This window comes from Amphibalanus amphitrite, unplaced genomic scaffold (genome assembly GCF_019059575.1).
Source record: "Amphibalanus amphitrite isolate SeventyFive unplaced genomic scaffold, NRLGWU_Aamphi_draft 001073F_arrow, whole genome shotgun sequence".
Classification (NCBI taxonomy): domain Eukaryota; kingdom Metazoa; phylum Arthropoda; class Thecostraca; order Balanomorpha; family Balanidae; genus Amphibalanus; species Amphibalanus amphitrite.
In genome coordinates this window covers 31,874-55,958 of record NW_024882567.1, presented here as the reverse complement: position 1 = coordinate 55,958, position 24,085 = coordinate 31,874, and the positions used below count along the sequence as shown (strand labels likewise).

At 56.7% G+C, this 24,085-nt stretch overlaps 1 protein-coding gene across 2 annotated transcripts; it reads right to left on the bottom strand.

Moving 5' to 3' along the window:
- Positions 1–106: 106 nt before the first annotated feature.
- On the bottom strand, positions 107–23,827 carry LOC122369791 (nuclear protein localization protein 4 homolog). Of its 2 annotated transcripts, none has more exons than XM_043344796.1 (16): positions 23,801–23,827; positions 21,176–21,279; positions 17,553–17,633; positions 11,216–11,308; positions 10,752–10,911; positions 9,554–9,677; positions 8,862–8,999; positions 8,157–8,280; positions 7,663–7,842; positions 6,442–6,579; positions 5,429–5,576; positions 3,700–3,860; positions 3,217–3,371; positions 2,121–2,259; positions 1,621–1,764; positions 107–1,094 (listed from the first exon to the last, which is right to left on the bottom strand). In XM_043344796.1, exons 2-16 carry the CDS (start codon positions 21,176–21,178, stop codon positions 990–992), a joined length of 1,893 nt encoding a protein of 630 aa, XP_043200731.1. In that variant the 5' UTR covers positions 21,179–21,279; positions 23,801–23,827; the 3' UTR covers positions 107–989. The 2 variants fall into 2 exon arrangements, with proteins under 2 accessions (XP_043200731.1, XP_043200732.1); XM_043344797.1 differs by lacking the exon at positions 23,801–23,827 and adding an exon at positions 23,769–23,800.
- Between the last annotated feature and the right edge of the window lie 258 nt (positions 23,828–24,085).

Sequence of the window (24,085 nt, the reverse complement as noted above, 5' to 3'; positions counted from 1 at the left end):
CGGCCATGAATGAAATTAGACCGCATCTCTGATAGACCATGTTCACTGCCTACGTTCAGAATTGACGTGCGTTTATTGGTGGTCTCTGGTCAAACGGCAGCTCGTATATCGATATAATTTATTGAGAAATGACAAACACGTGCTGTGGGCCCGTCTGGCGGGGCCCGTCGATCCCAGTCTGGCGGGCGGTGAGCCGGCGGCACTGGCACGGGGCGCTCAGAGACCTGGCGCGGCGCGCTGACCCGCGACCCGGTCCGGACAGCTGACCTGAGACCCGGCGCGGCGCGCTGACCCGCAGCCCGGCGCGGCGCGCTGACCCGGCTGACCCGCAGCCCGGCGCGGCGCGCTGACCCGCTGACCCGCGGCCCGGCGCGGCGCGCTGACCCGCTGACCCGCGACCCGGTCCGGACCGCTGACCCGCTGACCCGGCGCGGCGCGCTGACCCGCTGACCTGAGACCCGGCGCGGCGCGCTGACCCGCGGCCCGGCGCGGCGCGCTGACCCGCTGACCTGAGACCCGGCGCGGCGCGCTGACCCGCGGCCCGGCGCGGCGCGCTGACCCGCGACCCGGCCCGGTCCGGTACCGGTACCGCCCGGCGCCGAGTCGTACCGCCGTCCGGCCGCTGTGCGCCTGTGGCCGGTCCTCCAAACTCGGGTCTCTAGTCGGCCGGCGTGACCCGCTGGCTCGCCCCACTGTGGTTCAATCACAAATTCGATCTATCTCGGGTTATCACCGAGCAGCGGCCTTCCTGCATATACCGTGTACTATGCACGCGCGTATGTTGGTATTGTGTACGCACGGGGTACACAGACTCCAGTGACTGTGTGGCCTATCTTATCCCTGCCGGCCGCGGGTGTGTCTCCGTCCGCCCTGTACACGCAGTGCGGACGGCGCGGTCTTTGGACACGGTCCGCCGTCCCTGGCAGCCCTCCCTCACTCCTCCACAGCCTGGCCTACTGACTGTAGGTGAAGCGCCGCCGGCCGGCCGGCTACATTTTGGGCAGCTGGCAGATCTCGCAGGTGCCGTTCTCGGCCCGGTTCAGGAACGTACAATGCTGGCACGCCCAGGCGTCGGCCGCCGCCACCGGCGACATCTGCAGGCACACCCGCGCAAACACTGGTCAGGGGCGGGCGGGCGGAGGGTAGCGGGGGACACTGACACTGAGGATTGGTCTGGCCAGGGACGGGCGGGCGGCGGGTAGCGGGGGACACTGACACTGAGGATTGGGCTGGCCAGGGGCGGGCGGGCGGCGGGTAGCGGGGGACACTGACACTGAGGATTGGGCTGGCCAGGGGCGGGCGGGCGGCGGGTAGCGGGGGACACTGACACTGAGGATTGGGCTGGCCAGGGACGGCACATAGAGTTGTGACGACACTGACGAGTTGTTGTGGATGCACAACCAGGCAATTGTTTCCAAGCATCAGATAACACACAAACAACCCGTGCACCGTCTCCGGTCCCTATTCTGCCGTGCGCAAAAACTTCCATGTTGGGTCAGGTCATGTTGGGTCAAAGGCTGGGTCTTTGCCTTTGTGTGGCCATGTTGACCCCTGTGTTTGACCTGTACCCCTGTATGACTGACCTGCGCCGTGGTCCCTGTACCCGGCTCTGTAACTGACCTGGGCGCCCGGTCCGCCGGCGCCGGCCGCGCCGGCCGCGTCCATAAGCTGCAGCACCGTCTGCCACTCGGTGCTGTGGTAGAACTCGTGCGCCAGCAGCTGGTCCTGCTGCCGCACCGCCGACAGCAGCGGCGGCAGCACGTCCTACGGCAGGGCAGGGCGGGGGGGGGGGGGCAGCAGGTCAGGTCAGCAGTGGCGGTAGCACGTCCTACGGCAGGGCGTGGGGGGGAGGGGGGAGCAGGTCAGGTTAGGTCAGCACCTCCTATCGCAGATCGGGGCGAAGCAGATTAGCATTGCCTACGGCCAGACCCCGGTCGGTCCGGGACCGGTCACTGGAGCCGGACATGGGGACTTCACTCAGATACTGAACACGACCGTCCAGGACTGGTCACAGGGCCTGAACAGCGCCGTCCGGGGCCGCCGACTGGGGCGTGTGGCGGCAGCGGTACCTGACCACCCCCCATCTCCACCCGCCACCCGCCACGGACCGTTCGACGTACCTTGATGTGCACGGTATCCATGGTGGCCAGGTAGTAGAGCACGTGGAAGTCGCTGACGGCCGCCAGAAACTCGTCCTCGGTCACCCGGTGCAGGTAGGCAGACAGCGCCGAAAAGTCCTGCACCTGACCGTCCAGCAGCCTGCGGGGGGATGGGCAGGGGGTCAGAGGGAGGAAACGCCGAAAAGTCCTGCACGTGGCCGTCCAGCAGCCTGCCGGAGGGGAGGGGCAGGGGGTCAGAGGGAGGAAACGCCGAAAAGTCCTGCACGTGGCCGTCCAGTAGCCTGCGGGGGGAAATGGGCAGGGAGTTGTAATAGGTGACTAAGTGATATCGATATGCTTAAGTACAAATGTAACAACTTTGAACTCGCAACAAGGCCACACATGAAATTGAATCGCAAATGGAAAGGCAGCCATGCAAAGACAATATGATGTATCCAGTAGGGACGCTGAGTACGATTCCTCAAAAGGTACAGCCCTCTGCAAACTGCGTGGTAGGTATTCTTTTTCCGACAAAACCGAGAATAACGCGAATACTATGCTATCGGTCACCCGAAAATCGTAACAGCAAGACGCGCGAGATACCGCACCTTAGATTGGCATTATCATCTTATTCATTTTCCATCCAGTTTGGCAACAAAACTCAAAAGTTTATAGGTATTTGCCCCCAAAACAAACTTATGCATTTTGTTGCCACACAAGCCGTATACTTTGTTTAGTGATAGACCCAATCGAAGGAGCGGAGCATGGCGCATCAATTTGAAGTGAGTTCCGACCTACTGTTGACATAGCCTTTGAGTAATTATCGGTTTTGTCGAAAAAAGAATACCTACCACGCAGTCTGCTGAGGGCAGTACACAAATCGCCCATTCCGAATCGCACAAACATATTACAGCTGCACAAAGCGCATTCCAACAGCCCCGTCGCTCTCCAGCCTCACTATCCCCAACATTTCACTGTCAAGCCCTCTTGGTTCGAGGGCTGCCGAACACGGAGCGGCCAGCTGCTGCGGGGAGCCGGGGAGACGCCTCCCCTCCCCGCGGCGTGCGGGGAGCCGGGGAGACGCCTCCCGGCCTCCCGCGGCGCGGTCGCCGCTCACCTGTTCTCCACGGGAAATGGTGCGCGCGGCGGCGCCGGCACCGGGAACGTGTAGAGCGGCTCGCGCGGAGTGGAGGCCGGCACGTCTACCAGAAGGTAGGCGATGGGCAGCGGCCGCGCCAGTTTCGTCACCTCGTTACCGTACTTGTCCTTCTCCTGCGCGGGGGGGGGGGGGCAGGGGGTGAGAGCAGATCACCTACTGAGCAGTGAGACCCCGACCAGCTGGATCTGGCCAGGTAAACCGAGCAACATCCACATAGTCTGGTAATGAATCAACAACATTCGTCACAAAACTATACACGCCAATCAGCGATAGACGCCACATACCCTTACCACTCTCACACCCCTGTTCGTTGATGTTATCTGCAGCCTCGTCTATGTCCTCCCCTCCCTCCATCTCCCCTCCCTCCCTCCCTCCCTCCGGCCTCTCTCCCTCCCTTCACCTTATCCTCCCTCTCTCCCTCCATTCGTGCTGTCCACGCACCTTGTAGAAGACGTCCGGCACATACTGTTTGTTGCTCGACTCGCGGATCCAGGCCAGCTCGGGCGCGTCCTTGGTGGGTACGTAGCAGCCGTCTCTGACCAGCGCCACCGCCTGGTCGCTCACCTGGTACCCCTCCATGTGCACCTGGTTCTCCCGGTCCCCTGTACAGACAGACAGACGGTTCGTCACCCCTCCATGTGCACCTGGTTCTCCCGGTCCCCTGTACACACAGACAGACAGACAGACGGTTCGTCACCCCTCCATGTGCACCTGGTTCTCCCGGTCCCCTGTACACACAGACAGACAGACGGTTCGTCACCCCTCCATGTGCACCTGGTTCTCCCGGTCCCCTGTACACACAGACAGACGGTTCGTCACCCCTCCATGTGCACCTGGTTCTCCCGGTCCCCTGTACACACACAGACACACAGACGGTTCGTCACCCCTCCATGTGCACCTGGTTCTCCCGGTCCCCTGTACACACAGACAGACGGTCCGTCACCCCTCCATGTGCACCTGGTTCTCCCGGTTCCCTGTACACACAGACAGACAGACAGACGGCTCGTCACCCCTCCATGTGCACCTGGTTCTCCCGGTCCCCTGTACACACAGACAGACAGACGGTCCGTCACCCCTGCATGTGCACCTGGTTCTCCCGGTCCCCTGTACACACAGACACACAGACGGTTCGTCACCCCTCCATGTGCACCTGGTTCTCCCGGTCCCCTGTACAGAGACAGACAGACGGTCCGTCACCCCTCCATGTGCACCTGGTTCTCCCGGTCCCCTGTACACACACACAGACGGTTCGTCACCCCTCCATGTGCACCTGGTTCTCCCGGTCCCCTGTACACACGGACAGACAGACGGACGGTTCGTCACCCCTCCATGTGCACCTGGTTCTCCCGGTCCCCTGTACACACACACAGACGGTTCGTCACCCCTCCATGTGCACCTGGTTCTCCCGGTCCCCTGTACACACAGACAGACAGACGGACGGTTCGTCACCCCTCCATGTGCACCTGGTTCTCCCGGTCTCCTGTACACACAGACAGACAGACAGACAGACGGTTCGTCACCCCTCCATGTGCACCTGGTTCTCCCGGTCCCCTGTACACACAGACAGACGGTTCGTCACCCCTCCATGTGCACCTGGTTCTCCCGGTCCCTTCGAATATACGCGGACCGCGTTACACATATCGAAACAGACGCTGCGGCGTCCCGGACTGAACTGTGTATTCTAGGCGTGCACACCCCAGCCTGGGCTCCACCGCCCGAGCTGGCGAGGTCAGGCCACGCTGGCCCACAGTGGCGGGCGCAGGCCCACAGTGGCCGGCGCAGCGCACGGGGGCGGGGCCAGGGTCCAGTCTAACTATACAGAGCTCGGTCTGCCCCCCCCCCCCTGAGGCAGATCTGCAGCCAAGTCAGCTACAGCCCGGTCAGAGCTTGAGCAAAGGCAAAGGTTTGGCTACTTAAACATTAAGAAATTGGCGGCCGGATAATTATTTGTAGCTGAAATCAGACATCGACATTTTCAGCATACTAGTCTAACTATTAATTCGTTCTTATTGGACCGAGAGGCAAAGCCATTTTGCTTCAAATACTACTACCAGGTTCTCATACAGAGAAATTCGCGAGAGAGCATACATTACAGTTACACAGAGAATAAGGAAGTCCCAAACAGGGCGTATCGTCGGTGGCCCAGGGAGTCCGCGGCGCTCCGACTGACCGGATACCACGACGGTGGCGAACTTGGATCCGTAGTATCCGGAGGGCGCCAGCCGGCAGGGGTTGGGGTGTCGCGCCTGCAGCTGACCCGCCAGCATACACTCCTGCGCCGACAGGAACCACGTCTCCATGCCACGCAGGTGCTTCACCTGACGGAGGACCGGGCGGGCCGGGGCGCGTTAGCGCGGCGCGGGGGAGACGTACGCTGGAGCGGGGTAATGTTTACTCTTGTTGGGTTACACGGTCTCGGACCCAGCGGGACAATATCAGGGCCGCCGAATATGAGGAATTAGAGGGGGGGGGGGGAGACATTGGTCTATGCGGCCACCCTGGTGACTCGTCGCAGCAGCTGAGCCCGTCTCGATGGACAGGCCACCCAGCCCGCTGACCGTCAACCGTCACCGCACCACGGCGCAGGAGCCTGCCTCTGAGAAGCTACTCACGTCGGATGAAGGTGACCAGCCCGGATCACGGCTTTGGGTGCTGAGGGGAAGGATATGTGCACATTGAGGATTGAGGATAGGTCAGAGGAATCGGAGGGAGGAAGATGGGCTTTGGTTGTGAGCGATACAACCGGTGTGCTAAGTGATATTTTTCTTCTTTTACGCACTAATTCTGCGCTTGATAGAAAAAGCAAGAGTCATTGCATGACAGCCAAAATGACAAGTCATGACAAGTGTATTTGAGCAGTGCAGTACAAACGCTTCTTAAACTTTAACGAAGTGACTGTAAAGTGATGGCGATAGTCAGTAAACCAGTGACCAGTGATTTATGTCGTTGCCTCCTAGCCATCCCCGTCCCCACCGACTGTCCTATGTTCCCCCTGTCCCACTGACCGTCCAGCTGTCCCACTGACCGTCCCCGGCCTAACTGAGTCCCCCATCCGTCTCCACTGACCGTCCGTGACCGTCCGGCTGTCCCCACCGACTGTCCTCCGTTCCCCCTGTCCCCACTGACCGTTCCCCAGCTGTCCCCTATCTATCCCCCAGCTGTCCCCTATCTGTCCCCACTGACCGTGCCCCTGGCCACGTCGTCTGCGATCAGGTCGGTGAAGATCCAGCCGACGCGGCTGAGCCCGAGCGCGGCGGCCAGCTCGTCGACCAGTGCCGAGCGCGGGTCGTCCAGCAGCCGGATGTGGTCCTTGGAGCTCTCCTGGCAGGGGGCGGGGCGGGTCACAGGTCAGAGGTCACAGCCGGACAGACCCCGGTACTGACAGGGCAGGGCGGGTCACAGGTCAGGGAGGTCACAGCCGGACAGACCCCGGTGCTGACAGGGGCCAGGGCAGGTCACAGGTCAGGGAGGTCACAGCCGGACAGACCCCGGTGCTGACAGGGGCCAGGGCAGGTCACAGGTCAGAGAGGTCACACCCGGACAGACCCCGGTACTGACAGGGCCAGGGCAGGTCACAGGTCAGGGGTCACCGCCGGGCACACTCCGATAGTGGCAGAGGGCCAGGACGGGTCACAGGTCAGAGAGGTCACACCCGGACAGACCCCGGTACTGACAGGGCAGGGCAGGTCACAGGTCAGAGAGGTCACACCCGGACAGACCCAGATACTGGCAGGAGACAGGCCTGTCACAGGTCAGAGAGGTCACAGACTGACAGACCCCCGGTGCTGACAGGGGCCAGGACCGGTCACAGGTCAGAGAGGTCACAGCCGAACGGACTCCGATAGTGGAGCTATATGGGACCCGGGCGGGTCACAGCGGTCAGCAGCAGCGGGACAGACTCGTGCAGTGGCGCTAAACAGGACCCGGGTAGGCCACAGAGGTCAGACGCACCAAGGACTCCGATAGTGGAGTTAAATTTGGATCATGGGCAAGTCAGGTGTTTGAAATATTGCTGTTATGCATAGTGAGTGTGCCTAAATAGTCGTCTTGAAACACGTTACATCAGAGTTGTAAAGAGAAACAGACATGTAACAACATAATCGTCGCCATGTGAATTGATTTAAGAAGCGGTTTTTCAAGTTCAGATACAGATTGACCCTGGCTCCGACCAGATCGCCATGAGGCTAGGTAACCGTCCCTGTCAGCAGCTTTTGTTTGCAGCACGCTGACATTTTGGAGCTGTATAACTGTTAGCGCGTTCTTGGGATATGAATACAGTGTACCTGTACCGGCTCAGGGCGTGCCGCTGTACTGGCTCGCCCCCCCCCCCGTTCCGTACCTGCGGCGGCTCGTAGATGGCGCCCCCTCTGTACCGGTACCAGCTGCTCGCCCCCCGTTCCGTACCTGCGGCGGCTCATAGATGGCGGCCACGGTGGCCTTGACGCCCAGCGGTACGTCCTTGTGTACCTCGTGCCGGCCCAGCAGGAGGCCCAGCCGCTGGTGGCCCGTGCCGCGCCAGTAGTTCAGGAACCGCTCCACCAGCGCTGGGTTCTCAAACATCACGTTATCCACGTGACGGTACGGCTGCCAATGGGGGGGGGGGATGTACACCGTGACGGTACGGCTAGTGTAATGGGAGATTACATATTCACATAACAGACACATTACACCAGACAAGTATCAGTAACAGTATACATTTAATTCAATGTCTGATAAAAGTTTCAAGGCATGCATATTGTCAGGCGTCCCACAGTAAGCCCCATTCCCATCCATTTCCCTTGCAGCTCCCGTTCCCCTTTTTATGCCCCGCCCCACCCCTCTGTAAGCCCCGCCCCACCCCTCTGTAAGCCCCGCCCACCCCTGTGTAAGCCCCCTCTGTAAGCCCCGCCGGCGCCCACCTGTCGGTTGAGTGTGACGGCGCTGGGCTGGCACTTGGAGCAGATGCCCTTCGGCCACGGCGGGTGGTCCGTGCAGCCGGGCTTTATCTTACAGCTGAGGTCCTCCAGCGCGGCGAACTTGCCCCTGCAGGCGGGCACAGGTCACGGGTCAGAAGTCAGAGGTCACGGGTCACCAGTCAGGTGTCACAGGTCGTCATGGGTCGGAGGTCCCAGCTCACCAGTCAACAGTCAGGTGACACAGGTCATGGGTCGGAGGTCAGACAGTACAGTACACGGGATCACATACTGTCTGGGGCGACCGTTCCGCATCAATCAGTACAACACTGCAGCTGTACGAGCGCCACGCGCCCTAGGACATTCAGCGAACCGGCCTCAGCGGGGAGCGGGCGGCACTGGCTGCCACGGCCAGTGTCCGTCTGGCGAGGCTCAGACTGACACTGGACATCAGCCATTAGTTTGCACCCTGGCTTTAAGTTTTGTAATCTTACAGTGAAAACGTAGGCCAGCTAACAAACAAGCAGGCATTCCGCCCTGTATTAGGAAGAGTGTGAGCTAGACCTCAGCAAAAGACCCGACCGTCCTGTTTTTGTTTCTAACGAGGTAGCAAAGTTCGGGATCCCCCCGTCCAGTCACCGCGCTCTGCCGGCGCCGCTCTCTCCGCTCTCTCCGCTCTCCCTCTCTGCGCTCTCTCTGCTCTGTCCTCACTTGTCGACGCCGTGCGTGAGTTTGCGCAGGTAGCTCTGGAAGCTCATGTGTTTGATGTTGTTCTCCTTGAGGTAGGTGGGGTCGTACGGCTCCAGCGGGCTGCAGTGGATGCACCGGCCGTTGGCGCCGTGGCGACACCTGGCGGACGGAGAGGGTCACGTCAGCGCACCGTCCCAGACGGGCCGGCGGGGAACCTCCCCGGACGGAGCGGGGCACGTCAGCGCACCGTCCCAGACGGGCCAGCGCCGGAGCGGGGGGCACGTCAGCGCACCGTCCCAGACGGGCCGGCGCCGGACGGAGAGGGACACGTCAGCGCCGTCCGAGACGGGCCAGCGCCGGGCGGAGCGGGACACGTCAGCGCACTCTCCGATACAGGCCGGCGGGGAATATCGCTGGACGGAGCGGGAAACAGCGCTGTCACTTCCGAGACATGACGGCGCGGAGTGCAGCCACACGTAAATACAAATACAAGTAGTCAATGACACTGCTTTTTATGGGTAGAATGAGCTATCAGAGCGAGCCCCAGACATTCATATTCAAAGCAGATTCTCGTACATTAATGACACAATAGTGCTACATTTGATATTCCAAACTGATCCCTCTTATTGTGTGGCATCTGACATGTAACAGTACTATATGACCGCCGACATTACAGCGATGGGCCGGTGCCGCGGCCGGCCGCCCGGACTCACAGTCGTTCGTCTCGTTTCCGGGGTATTTTGCCGTCCTCCTTCCAGAGCAGCTGGTCGACCAGGTCCTCCTCGACCCCGCTCCTGGAGACCAGCGCCGTCTGCGAGCGGCTCTCGCGCACCGACGCTGGAACGCCGCGGAGCGAGCGTCAGCAGACGGACCGGGGCCGGTGGCGGCAGCCCGAGGACCCACAGCCGCCGAGCGGTGGAGACACGGGTCCACAGCCGACAAAAGGTGGAGACACGGGTCCACAGCCGCCGAGCGGTGGAGACACGGGTCCACAGCCGCCGAGCGGTGGAGACACGGGTCCACAGCCGCCGAGCGGTGGAGACACGGGTCCACAGCCGCCGAGCGGTGGAGACACGGGTCCACAGCCGACAAAAGGTGGAGACACGGGTCCACAGCCGCCGAGCGGTGGAGACACGGGTCCACAGCCGACGAGCGGTGGAGACACGGGCCCACAGCCGCCGAGCGGTGGAGACACGGGTCCACAGCCGCCGAGCGGTGGAAACACGGGTCCACAGCCGCCGAGCGGTGGAGACACGGGTACACAGCCGCCGAACGGTGGAGACACGGGTCCACAGCCGCCGAGCGGTGGAGACACGGGTACACAGCCGCCGAGCGGTGGAGACACGGGTCCACAGCCGCCGAGCGGTGGAGACACGGGTACACAGCCGCCGAACGGTGGAGACACGGGTCCACAGCCGCCGAGCGGTGGAGACACGGGTCCACAGCCGCCGCGAGCCCCTCAGACTCAACGCCAAACACAATGAACAATAACACGGCCGAAAATCAAAACACCTACACAACAGCTTCACACGACCTGCAATTATGACACTCGCACTTCATGCGGCTAAAGAACACGCATTTTGTGTATCGCAGAGCCTTGCGGAAGGACCACCCGCAGAGTATCGCGAAGGCTCGCAGTCTCTGTGAGTCTCTGCATCTGCGAGTTTTTGTATCTGCGAGGCTCGCAATCTTTCTGCGAGTCTCTGCGGGGTTCTGCAAGTCGCACGGAGTCTCTGCAAGTCTCTCTGAGTGTGCCGTACCTGGCCCGGCCGCGGAGGACGCCCTGCTCTCAGTGTCTCTGGGTGTCTCTCAGTGTCTCAGTGTCTCTCAGTATCTCTCAGTATCTCTGAGTGTCTCTCCCAGTGTCTGAGTGTCTCTCAGTGTCTCTCCCAGTCTCCGAGAGTGCCGTACCTGTCCCGGCCGCGGAGGATGCCCGGCTCTCTGGCTCGCTCTGTGTCTCCATGGCCTCGGCGCCAGCGGCGGCCGGCGCCGCGGACGTCGAGGGGAACAGGTCGCCGGAGAGCGGCACCATGTACAGCATGTCGCCGTGCTGCAGCCTGAGCGACTCCACCTGGCGGCGGCGGACCGCGGTTCGAATCCCAGCCGGGACAGCCACTATCGCGGTACAACATAACATGGAACGGTACGCATGTAGATATACGGCTGTTAACCACTACTTCTACAAAGGCTTCGAAGATACATAGAAGTATGCAAAAATTCATTTAAACAAAGATAGAACATCAAGAAGGGCAGTATTACTACTGTTGAATGGATAAAACAAATAGAATAGTTATATAAGCGAAAGCAATGTCACCAATGCAGAACGCACACAGTTTGTAGTCTAATGAATGGGTGAATATGTCGACCGATCATACCTTTTTCGACTTGCTGGAGAGGATCTCATCCTTCTGACCGCGGGACCTGTAGATGGCGAATGCGTAGCTGTCCAGCTCGAACGCCTCCTTCACCTGTCACGCGGGGGTTCAGTAGCCGTCAGTACCCGCGCAGTGGCGGCGGGCAGGCGGCGGGAGGCCACTCCCCTCAAACACAGCACCTATCCAGTATCCAGCCAGGGCTATATGAGACAGGCGCCTGGTTTTGGGTCACACAACAGGAGGTTACCGGCTACATGCCGCCCGGCACAGACAGGGTTGGCAGGGGGTGGCAAAAACTGGTTTTTGCCAGTGGGTTTAACCGGTTTAAACCGGCTGGCAGAAACCCCGGTGGCAAAAACTGGCAAAAACTGGATAAAACTCAGGTGGGCCAAACAACAACTTTTCTAGTTAGGAATGGATCTGAAATGTACAAATGCATTTCTTGATGTTATAGAGATGCACCAAACATTCTGAAGTTTGCCTCATCCCTGCTTAAAATGTCTATGCATGTCAGTAGGCATCCACCACAGAATGTATTTCCATGTAGGGGAGTGGGGCAAGGCTGCCACGGTAGGGTGCAGTGCGCATATCAGTGGCAGATACCCCTTCGCACTTCTGATTGTGCAGGACTCACTCTTGCACTGGCTCATTTGTCACCCCCAAAAGGCGCCTTATGGAAAGTAGCACATAGGTACTAACATAGGTACCGCACATCCTGAAAGTGCGGCAGATGTAACGCACAAAACAGTATATACTAGGTACCTATACGAGTATACCTACCCGTTTTATCGATGGTTTTAGCAAAAGCTGTAAGTCGACAGTCGTCGGCAAGTCAATAGACTAAGGTTTTTTCTATTGGGACTCTCGAAGGGTTCGGACGTGCGCGCAGATGCCCCGCTTTCTAGTTTGCCGTAACGTAATTACTTATTTTCTACGCCGTGTGATGTATATAAAAATGTTCCTATTCTAACGTAGAATATTTTGGTCACATTTTCATAGTTTTTTAGTCATCGTTTTACACAGTATAAACGCCTAAATATTGTCAATTTTTGACCTAATTTCTAAAAAAAACCCATCGGGTCTGGAAAGGTTTTGCCCTTTGATTTTTCCATTTGTGTCTCGTGTCAACTATCAAAAGAAGATCCCGCTTTGGGAAAAGATAAGATGCATAAATGGATACTGATGATTCTGATTCACCAATCGAGGGCTTTGACCCCAGAGACGGAAATTGGGTCACCGCGTCGAGAAAGAAAAAGCCCAAGAGAAGAAAGGATCAAGCAACTAACGAAAATGCTCATCAACGACAAACAGCAATCGGACGCAGCCGCCCACCGGCCACCACCCAGCTAACTGCCTCGCTCAGCTGCCAGGCATGCAGAAGCCGGAGTTCAAGGAAGGCCGCAATCACCTGCAGCCTCTGCGGCCAGCGCTGGCACCAGGGGGAGGCACTCGCCTTGGCCGTATATGGGCCAGAATGTCTAACGATTTCCGCCATGTTGTGTATACCAAAGTCTTGAAAAGTTGATCACTGCAATCAAACTGCAAGCATGAAGCAGCAGCACTTTTGAGTAGTGTACCTCTCACTAAACTGCACCTCTGCTACCGTACATGCAATTTATATTTCTGGTATACACAACATGGCGGAAATCGATAGACAAAAACAAGTCACCAATGCTCCTTCCAGTATATATTAGAGTTCAGTGGCTGGCACACGTCCTGCGCTAAGCTGACCATCCAACAGGCGCGAGCTCTCTCCGTGTGGCATTGTCAGCAGTGCCTTGGCCGCCCGGCTGCCACTTTGGAACCGCCCACCCAGACGTCAGAAGCCCCACTCTGCGGGATCGCGGCAGGCTTGTCGAAACTCCGCGCCAGCACGAAGGTTATCGCCCGGATTCCGAAAGCTGCGCGGTCTTTAGTCGCCGATTCCCTGTCAGAAGTGGTGAATGAGGCAGTCAACAGTCCAACCTCATCATCATCGTGGTGGAAGTTTCTGTCGTTTGCCTTTGTTGCTCTACGCACACCCGACTCGACCAATAGCGGGGAACGGGGCCCAACACTGGCGTCACACATACGACGTCAGGTGGCCGGGCTAGACTCCGCCGCTCCGCCCTCGCGGACGGTGGAGAGGCGCGCCCCTACTCCACGGACAACGACTCCTGACTCTCTTGCTCGCCGAGTTCGTGCTAAGTGCGCCGACGGGGATATCCGGGCCGGTCTCCGTCTCCTGACCTCCAGCGACACCTTCGTCGACCCTAGTGCCGAGGTCATCGCCGCGCTCCGACTAAAACACCCGCTCGCACCACTCGACCAGAGCCTACCGCCACCTCCCGCGGCCTCCGACCCTCCCCCGCTCACTGTCACGGAGGAGCAGGTGCGGGCCGCCATCTTCAGCATGCCACCAGGATCGTCTGCTGGTCTCGACGGCATCCGGCCATTACACCTACGACAGCTGCTCTCCCGAGAGACTGCCGAGTCCGGCCGGCGCCTCCTCTCCTCCCTGACGGCCCTCACCAACCTGGTTCTGCGCGGCCTCGTGCCAGAGTGTGGTCGCGACGCTCTATTCGGAGCATCACTCTGCGCTCTGAGAAAGAAGGACGGTGGTCTGCGCCCGATAGCCGTTGGAAGCGTGTTCCGCCGCCTGCCAGGACGCATCGCCGCGAGACACATCGCTGACATTATCGGTCCGGAGCTACGCCCCACCCAGCTCGGGGTCGGCACCCCGCTGGGATGCGAGGCCGCAGTGCACGCAGTGCGGGAATTCATCAACTCCGACTCCACCAGCTCAGACACGCCGCGAGTCATGGTCAAAATCGACGTGCGTAACGCTTTTAACACCATCCGACGGGACGTCATCTTGGCCAGGATTCACGAGCGCTGCCCGGAGGTCTACCCGCTGGCCTATCAAGCCTACCACCTCCCAACACCGCTGCACATCGGGGACCAGACGGTACTGTCAGCGACCGGAGTCCAGCAGGGGGATCCTCTTGGACCTGCCGCCTTCGCACTGGGAGTCGACGCATGCGCCCGAGCCATAAGATCGCCTTTGAACGTGTGGTATTTGGACGACGCCACGATCGCCGGCCCGGCTGATGTCGTCCAGTCTGACCTCCACTCACTCGCCAAGGCTCTGACAGAACTCGGTCTGCAGCTGAACCCGGCGAAGTGCGAGGTAGCCATCATCGACGCGGCGCCCCAGCTAGCTCAAAACGCAGCGGTCGACAGCATTCGCAGTGTCCTGCCGGAGATAACAGAAATCCCTCTCCACAGCGTCACTCTGCTGGGCGCACCACTGCAGGACGCCAGCCTCACCGCAGCTGCCAATGGTGCCGCCGAACTCATCGGACGCCTATGCACCCGACTGACGCACCTGGACCGACACACTGGACTTTTCTTTCTCGTCCACTACGCGTCAGCGCCTCGCCTCCAGTACCTGCTGCGCTCAGCGCCCCTGTACAAGGTGGTGCCCGCGCTCAAGCTGGTGGACGAGCTGGTGCGAGAAACTCTGGTCGATATCACAAACGTAAATATCAATGACCAGCTGTGGGAGCAGGCAAAACTGCCATTCAGACTGGGAGGTCTCGGAGTTCGCTCTGTCGAGGACCTGGCACTGCCGTGCTACATATCTTCTCTGCACGCTGCTCTGCCACTCCTCCGCAGCATCTCTCCGGGGCTGCTTCCGGCCAGCGGTGTGCCACCAACCCTGCAGACAGCAATTCACCGGTTTTCTGAGGTGACAGGGACCGAACAACTGCCGCCCGCCTCAGCTGTCAGCAGCCAGCGGGCCTGGGACACCCTGTCAGCCACTGCGATTCGCGATAAGATGGTCAACTCCGCCAACCAGCTGCACCGGGCACGCCTGGTCGCCGCCAGTCAGCCACACACGGCCGCCTGGCTGCAGGCTGTGCCGGTGCCGAGTCTCGGCCTACACCTGGACGAGGAGTCGGTGCGGGTGGCAGTGGCTCTCCGCCTCGGAGCCACAGTCTGCGAGCAGCACCGGTGCCGTCTGTGCGGACGTCAAGTGGATCAGCTCGGCCACCACGGGCTCTCCTGCGTGAAGAGCGCCGGTCGTCTCCCACGTCACGCCCAACTGAATGACGTGGTGAGGCGCGGACTGGCAAGCGCAGGCATCCCCTCCATATTGGAGCCAGTCGGCCTCGACCGGGGTGATGGCAAGCGACCTGATGGCCTAACGCTGTTTCCGTACAGCGGAGGCATGTGTTTGACATGGGATGCCACATGCGCAGACACATTTGCCGACACTGTGCTGATTCAGACCGCCCTAGAGCCTGGTGCCGCCGCTCGGGCCGCAGAAGACAGAAAACGGCGCCACTACTCATAAATCAGCTCCCGCTTCAAGTTCGTGCCCATCGCAGTGGAGACCTCCGGGGTACTCGGCCCCGCCACCTCAAAATTCATCCGCGAGCTGGGCCAGCTCATCACCACCCGTACCGGCGAACGACGCGAGACCGAATGGCTATTACAGCGTCTCTCGATCGCTGTTGTGCGAGGCAACGCCGCCGCGGTTCTCGCCACACCCGCCACAGACCGGGCGAGGGCAGACCGCCGACAGCAGCCACCATCAGACGTGACAGGGGAGCGCACCCGGCCTTCGCCTCCTCCGTCTGTGACGACCGGCCGAGCCTCAGCTAAACAGACAGCAAGGCAGGCCTCACCCGAGTTCTTAGCTGACGAGCCGCTGGCACTCCCGTCGGAGGAGGCCTCTGCACCGCCCAACACCAGACTGTCTCACCACTCACTGCCCGGCAACCCCAGCGAAGACGGCGGCGGGACTGGCAGTGAATCTGACGGCAGACCGCTCGGTCTCACCGGCCTCAGGAACACGGGCAACACCTGCTTCCTGAACACAGTCGTCCAGTGCCTGAGCAACACACGCGCTCTCCACGATTACATCCTGCGCGATGGACGCTCCTCAGATGCCAGCATGCCTGCCGCCGCTACGAAGGGGTCCCTCATGAACACATTCAGCGCCCTGATACGCGACATGTGGACATCCTCGGACGAAACGGAGCGGGTGCTCACCACCGCACCACTCAAGTCGATGATCCAACGGCTCGCGCCACGCTTCATGGGCTCTCAGCAGCAGGACGCGCAGGAATTCCTCAGATATCTGCTGCAGGGACTTCACGAGGACGTGAACCGGGTGACGAGCCGGCCAAAGCCGATCACGACCGACATCGACGACTCACTGAGCGCCAGTCAAAAGTCAATGGAGGCCTGGAAACGTTTCTTGCGCCTGGAAAACTCCAAGTTTGTTGACCTGTTCGTGGGCCAGCTCAAGGCTACCCTGCGGTGCACGGTATGTGGCCACGCATCGGTTACCTTCGACCCGTTCTGGGATCTGAGTCTGCCAATCCCGTCACGAAGTGGCCAGGTGCGCCTACAGGCCTGTTTTGACCTGTTCACCAAAGAGGAGGTGCTCGATGGCGACGAAAAACCGACCTGCTCAAAGTGCCAGAAGCGCCAAAAGTGCACCAGGAGCCTCTCGATCCAGAAGTTCCCTCGTATCTTGGTGGTCCACCTGAAGCGGTTCTCGCCGCAGGAGAGGTTCCGCGGGAAGCTGAACACCACTGTCGACTTTTCGGTGAACGGCCTGGACCTATCGCCCTACTCGGCCGGACAGACGCCCTGCTGGTACAGCCTATACGGCGTGGCGAACCACTCTGGCACGCTGCTCTCAGGACATTACACCGCTCACTGCCGACACCCGTACACGGCAGAGTGGTACGAGTACAACGACTCGCGGGTCCACGTGATGGACCAGAGAAACGTCAACAGCGGAAAGGCTTACGTGCTGTTCTTTGAGCTGGCCGGCTCGAAACACCGCTCCGGCTCGACCCACGTCTAGTCATCCAGTCACGGGAGAGGAGCCTGCGATCGTCACCCGCTCGGGCCCTGTGTAGTCACACCGACCGGCGCACATTCTGCTCGGACAACTCTAGCCAGCGGCCTATTGTGATTTGTGATATTGCGTGTAAGGTGTTGTGAAAAACCAGAACAGCCTTTGGATCTCACTGAAAACATTGGCAATACATTGAACCCATGAAAATGTTTTTGAGTTATAGAACACTTCAACGGTCAATGTCACTTCTGGTTGAAAGCATAAAGCTTTCACCGAATTCTCCTAAAAATGTTTCATCTTTAAATCCATGTCTAGGCATATCATTGTGCTGGTTTTTAGTTTTTACCAGTTTTTGCCACTTTTTGCCGGTTAAAACCGGTTTAAACCGGCAAATGGCATAAACTAGTTTTTGCCGGCAAAAATGCCAACCCTGGGCACAGACCGTTCCCCGTCGCCGGCCGCCGGGCGGGGACGTACCTTTTCGAACAGCCGGCTGGTGGTGGCTCCACTCCTCAGCTCCACGCGCTTGGTGCCCTCCGGCGACTGGATCCGCAGCAGCTGCGGGGGAGGGGGGCGGGGGCGGGTCAGTCACGTGCTACAGCAGCTGCGGGGGAGGAGGCGGGTCAGTCACGTGCTACAGCAGGTGGGGGGGGGGGGCGGGTCAGTCACGTGCTACAGCAGCTACAACCGCTGCGTGTACACCGCATAGTGTACAAGGCTCGCCTCCCTGGGTGGTAGGCATTCCTGTTCCGACAAGACCAGCTAGACTATAGACAGGACCTACCTTGACTATAGACAAGACCTAAATAAGACCTAGACTGAAGTTGAAAAAATGCATCACATCTGCCACGCAAATTCTGCACTTAATCCCCTCTCACTTATGGGGGAGTCGGGTGGGACCCCCTCGGCTTTTTCGCAAATAATTCGCGAAAAAAGCGGCCAATTGTGATAAAACTTTCAGTGCTCTCAAGTAAATCAATTTTACACCTACCTTGGAAAATTCATGATCCTGACCCAAATCAGTGCTTTGACCTCAGACATTTTCTCGAGACCAGGTTTGGACAGAATCGCGGACCCACGTACAGTCCACAGCAGAAGTAATGTGCGGTTTCAGTCATGGGGGTACGTTCTGCTTCTGAAGCTTAGGAACGATTAGTCAGACTACAATGAAACTTTGAATGTAGCTTACATGTATCGTCACCCTTGCAGCTGCAACTTTATCTATCGACGTATTCTTTTCGATCACTCCGCATTAAAAAATCGCCAGTCAAAGCCAACCGTTGAGATTGGTGAAACCGCACATTACTTTAGCGGTGGGCTGTACCTATGCCGGCGCACATTATTCGTGCGTTTTCAAACATTTTGAGAATAAAAACGTGCAAACATGTGAAATGATGCTTGTCCCATGCATCATGGCAGGTGCAAAGGTCGTATGAAGCCATGTCAGGTGAAGGTCCATGATCTTTGGTACCTCGGGTGACATTTTCGAGTTTCACAACTTTTTTGGTTAGTTTTGGAGCTGATGTCGAATTTGGCTCTCTGTTCAACATTAAAAAAATAAGTTTTGATGCTTTTGTCACATGTGATGAAGCTGTCAGTGGCGGTTTACACCTACTATGGAGAGCTGTTGGGATTTCTTATGGTTGACCTGACCTGACTCGACCTACCCCAAATGCATTTATACATCATCTTTGATCCAAACAAATACCAAATTTGAAATCAGCTCCTCATAAAACCCCTGAAAAACCTCCCTTTCAGTTGTTCTAACGGGTCACAATTTCCCGACTTTTGGATCAGTGACCTGACCTGAGCCAGTGACCTGACTCAGAGGCCAAAAGGCTGAGGGGGCAAGGTCCAACGGACCCCTTCCTTGTACGTTAGTGGCTGGCAAACCACCAACATGGACAAGGGTTAGTTCGTGTTAATTAGAAGTTTGGTACTCTCTTAGCAGACGTTGCCCTTGCTGCCACATCTTGTACTTGTTGTTGTTGGGTTAGGGCGCATAGCCTCGTTGGGCTCAAGCGTCCGTAGTTGTTGTCATCAGTGCGCCATTCTTGTCTCGATCGAGTCTGATGTTGCAGTCGGTTGCAGCCAGATGGTTCAGAGCGTTCAGAGGGAAACTAAGCAGATGAAGGAAAATGATAGATTTAGCATGGGGATATACCTACGCGGGCTTTGGATAATGTCCAGGCAGGAAATGTCCGGTGGAGTATAATTAGTAAAAGTTAGTATCTAACATATACCTGGTTAAAAACTTAAAAATAAGAAATAAAAAGGTAGTTTCTGGTTCTTGAGTCATTCAATCAATAACGTTCTTGACACCACATCTGTCCAGCTCCAGTGAGCTATTCCAGTTCGAAAAGATCTTCCGGCAACGTCTGCTCCTGGTACCTTACTCAGTTATCGACATGCGTTGGAGGGTTCATGATCATACCGAACCGCTACTTCGGAACTATGTGACTACTTCTACAAAAAGGAGCCAGATTGAACAAAAGAGTTAAGAAGGTATACATCCAAGAGAAATCGAGAAAAAAAACTACAGTAGCAAACCAGTACAGGCTGCTCTTCATTCATCCACTGACTGCATCCATCTCTCACACCGATGTATCTCCACTCACGCATCCTTCTCATTCAACATTCAATATCCATTCACTCATCCCCAAACAATGCACGACTGTTTACACACATGAGGACGTCCATAAGACCAGCCACAGCACAGAACACAAAACACCAGAGAGACGACAATAAAGTGAACAATCACCGCAAATTACAACAGTAGGAGATCACGTCAATGTGCCAGATCGACGGCAATGCCCTCCGCATCAGTCGCGACAGGGGTTCGCCAATCGGCGGCCAAACTCAACATAAACCAATAATTACACATTTAAATAACTTAAAACACCAAAATCACAACTAGTTCAGCGCATATCATTGCAGTCACAGCTTTTTGAAGAGGTTGATAGCTCGTAGAAACCTGAAAACCTCGTCGATGATGTCCGGGTGATGATCACCCAGAAGAGTTTTAAGGGTAAGTGGAACATTCAATTGGAGGCACTTCCGTACAATCAATTGTCGATGGGTGGCATGCGTTGGGCACTCAACAAGTAAATGTTTGACTGACTGGGGACACATACATCGGTCACATTCAGGTCTGGGCTCTCTATCTATTATATGCCCGTGCGTATACCGTGTATGCCCTATTCGCATGCGACATAACAAAATTTCTTCCCTCCGACTGGTCCGTCTACAAGATGACCATGAACCGACTTCATCCTTGATCAGCTTCAAGTTGGTGTTGGGGTTATACGGCTGCCAGCACTGATTGAACAGGCGACGGACAGACAACCCTATATCGGGATAGTACTCCTTGGGACCCATTTCAGGGACTGTTATTTGTTCCATCGAGATAGCCTCCCTTGCCAGACGATCGGCTAACTCATTCCCAGTGATGCTGCAGTGACCAGGGATCCACAAGATGACAAGTTCACGAGCAGACAAAGTAAGTAATCGATGGCAGGCCTCTAAAATCATGATGATTGTAGGATGGGAAGTGACCGGGCCACGAAGAGCAGTCAGCACAGACAAGGAGTCCGTGCAAATGACGCATCTCATGACACCACTTTCCTGCACATACAGAAGTGCCCGTAGTATCGCGAATGCTTCCGCGGTGAATACAGAGCAGTTGCTTGGCAGCTTAAACCTTGCACGTCTGTCCCCAAGTACATAAGCACATCCAACTCCGTCATGATTCTTTGCTGCCACATCTACGTCTCACGTGCGCCACAATTGTCTTCCCACAGTTAAATATACGACAAAACATAATCTAACCTGACCTAACCCTACCTACAACCTACAACATACCAACCTACAACCTACCTAACTAGATATGGCAGCTCGGGCAACATCTGCTAAGAGAATACCAGAAGTTCTTCCCATTGTTGCTATACTGAATGGAGAATTAAGCCAATGCTGAACTCAATCTGAAGTGTGCTGCATCTTTGTGAAATGATTTCCAACGGGATGAAAATATAGCCTGTGAGCTGTTCTACCGCAGGTATACCGAAAAACTTCTTTTTATCATCGATCAAATAAAAACTCACCATGATGGCAAGGCACGGGATGCCTTCAAAATGCAATTTCCAATGACCCTTGAATTGATATGAGTGGTATTACCTCTTGAAATACCAATGCAGCATTCTGTTATCTGAAAAGGAGAAATCTGTCAGATGAGAACCAAACAACACCAATGATGAAAGTGATTTGCTGTTGATGCCAGAGGATGACAATCAGTAATTTGGGCAGAGGGGGGCCAGCAACAATGAGGGCCAACAACAACACATGCTATCCATGACTCATGAGTGATGATGAGTGAGTGAGCTAGGTGCTGGTAAGGCCTGTTTCTGTCTGTTTCAAGGTATATAAGCTGAATGGCTACTCAGAGATAGCAGATCCAGCTGAACCCCATTTCAACCTGAACAAAGGGAATTATCGGCACATGAATGCTCAACTGTCATCAACTAACTGGACACGTACTGCAGAACTCGAGACTGAAGCCATGTACAGTGTTATCAAGGACACTCTCCTGTCTCTGGCATCGACCTGCATACCCCTCGCCAAGCCAAGGTCAACAAACAGGAGTCTGTATATCAACCGGGAGGCCCTGCGGCTCAAGAAGCTCAAACGCTCTATGTGGTTCCAGTATGTACGCACAAGAGACCCGCTGGACTATGCGCGCTTCACTCGCGCTCGGAATAAGCTCCGTACTCTTACCCGTAATCTCAGAGCAGGTTTTGAGAAGAGGCTAGTCGCAGATATCCGAGAAAACCCCACAAGATTCTGGCGTTACGCTGGCTCACGATTGCGCACCAAAATAAGATTCGAGGACCTCAAAGACGAAGATGGGACGATGGCACGGCAAGACAGTGAGAAAGCAAGCCTGCTTAATCGTTGTTTCCGGAGGGTCTTCAATACTGAATCAGCTGTCTTGCCTTCGCTAACTTCTTCCTGCCTGGGCCCCCGTCTAGAGAACGTGGACATCAGCGCTGCAGCGGTGAAAGGGAAGCTTCTCAAGCTCAATGCGGACGGTGCACCAGGGCCGGACGGACTTCACCCCAGAGTTCTTCGCGAGACGGCAGAAGCGATGGCGGAGACATGGACACGGCTGTTCCGTTCCTCTGTGGACTCTGGCATCCTCCCAGGGGACTGGTGCGTTGATGAAATCGTACCAATCTTCAAAAAGGGCCTCAGGACGTCTCCTCTCAACTACAGACCGGTCACTCTCACAGCAGTCCCCTGTAAAGTGCTAGAATCGTTGATTCGCGACTAGCTGATGGAACATCTTACCCGGACGGGGCAGTTGAGTGACGCGCAGCACGGAATCAGGCCGAGGAAATCCTGTTGTACTCAACTACTCGAGACTGTTGAAGAGTGGACCAGGGGGCTAGAAAAGGGCGACACAATTGATGCTGTTTACCTTGATTTCAGCAAAGCATTCAACTCTGTCCCACACTAGCGCCTGCTTCTGAAGCTGCGGGCCTGCGGCGTTAATGGCAAGCTCCTGAAGTGGGTGCAGGCGTTCCTCACGGGAAGACAACAGAGGGTTCGTGCGAACGGCGCAAGGTCGGAGTGGGCCGAGGTGACCAGCGGGGTACCTAAGGAAACTGGCTTGGGTCCGCTGTTGTTTGTTATCTATGTCAACGACCTGCCCGGCGAAGTCTCATCCTCTATCAAGATGTTGGCAGATGACAAAAAATTTAAAGGAGTGTCAGCCGGGCATCAGACGTTCTCAGCCTTCAAGCCGACCTAGATACGCTTGTTGAATGGTCGGAGCGTTGGCAGCTGCCCTTCAACAGAGCAAAATACAAATCACTGCATCTGGGCCCCTGCAATGGAAGCCACATCTACTGTATGGGTGACACACAGGCCACAGCTGGACCAGACCTCGCTGGAGAAGGACCTCGGGATCTACATCGACCATCAACTCAAGTTCCGTGACCAGGCAGACACAGCGATTTGGAAGGCTTCACGCATCCTGTCTGTGATCCGCCGAAGCTTCGCCCTTCTAGATCAGAACACTCTGCCTCTGCTGTTCCGAACGATGGTGTGGCCTCACCTTGAATACGCCAACTCCATCTAGGGACCCTTCAATCGGGAGGGCCAGAGGGGCGTAGAAAAGGTCCAGGGGAGGGCCACAAAGCCGGTCGCCACCATCCAAAACCAGACATACGAGGAGATGCTCCGGATTCTCGACATGCTGTCTCTCTACCTGTACCACCGCTGTCGCATGGTGACATGATAACTGTCTACCAGGTGCTGAGAAAGGGGGTCGACCTTGAGGTGGAGAGGTTCTTTGTGGCGGCAGTGGCAGGCAACACCCGCGGACACCGATGGAGGCTGTCAATTTCAACAGTGTCGAAACCGAGGGCCGGCTCCCGAGCGCATTGAAATGTCTCCTCCGTCCGCGTCATCAACGATTTGGATTGGAATGCACTACCGCCATCAGTTGATGACGCTCCCAACCTAAACGCATTCAAAGCCAGACTGGACAAACACCGAGCACATTCGAAATGCACAACTCATCTTAACGACTGAGTCAGGGCATTGCAACTGCAAGGAGCTGGATAGGACAGGATCCTTGCGGCCAAGTGGCCTTTCAAAATTCCACACTTCATAAGTATAAGTAAGTATGAGTACCGTATAAGTATATAAAACACCGACAACATTACATTTTACATCAACAACAACCAGTCCACAGTGTTTTTGTGTACAAGCAGGCATTTTGCAGAGTCACTGAACTACGTGTTCTATATAATACCTCATTAGGAACAAGGTCAGTACCAGCAGAAAAATAATCCAATTGACGGTGTTGTTTTGTGCTCATATCACTCAAAGTGTGAACGTAAGCTACTATGACTCAATTCTGAACACTTTTGTATGCGCCACAAACGAACTATTTGTCTTCCTTTTTAGAAGCATTTTCCATTACAAAGTTGAGAATTGATGACGTCCAT

Bases quoted from the DNA above. Each gene is read 5' to 3' on its own strand.
- LOC122369791 (XM_043344796.1), bottom strand. The intron at 11,309-17,552 runs GTACGTCCCCGC...CCCGCGTGACAG, and splicing joins CCAGCCGGCTGTTCGAAAAG to GTGAAGGAGGCGTTCGAGCT. The intron at 6,580-7,662 runs GTACGGAACGGG...GCCCCCTGCCAG, and splicing joins CCATCTATGAGCCGCCGCAG to GAGAGCTCCAAGGACCACAT.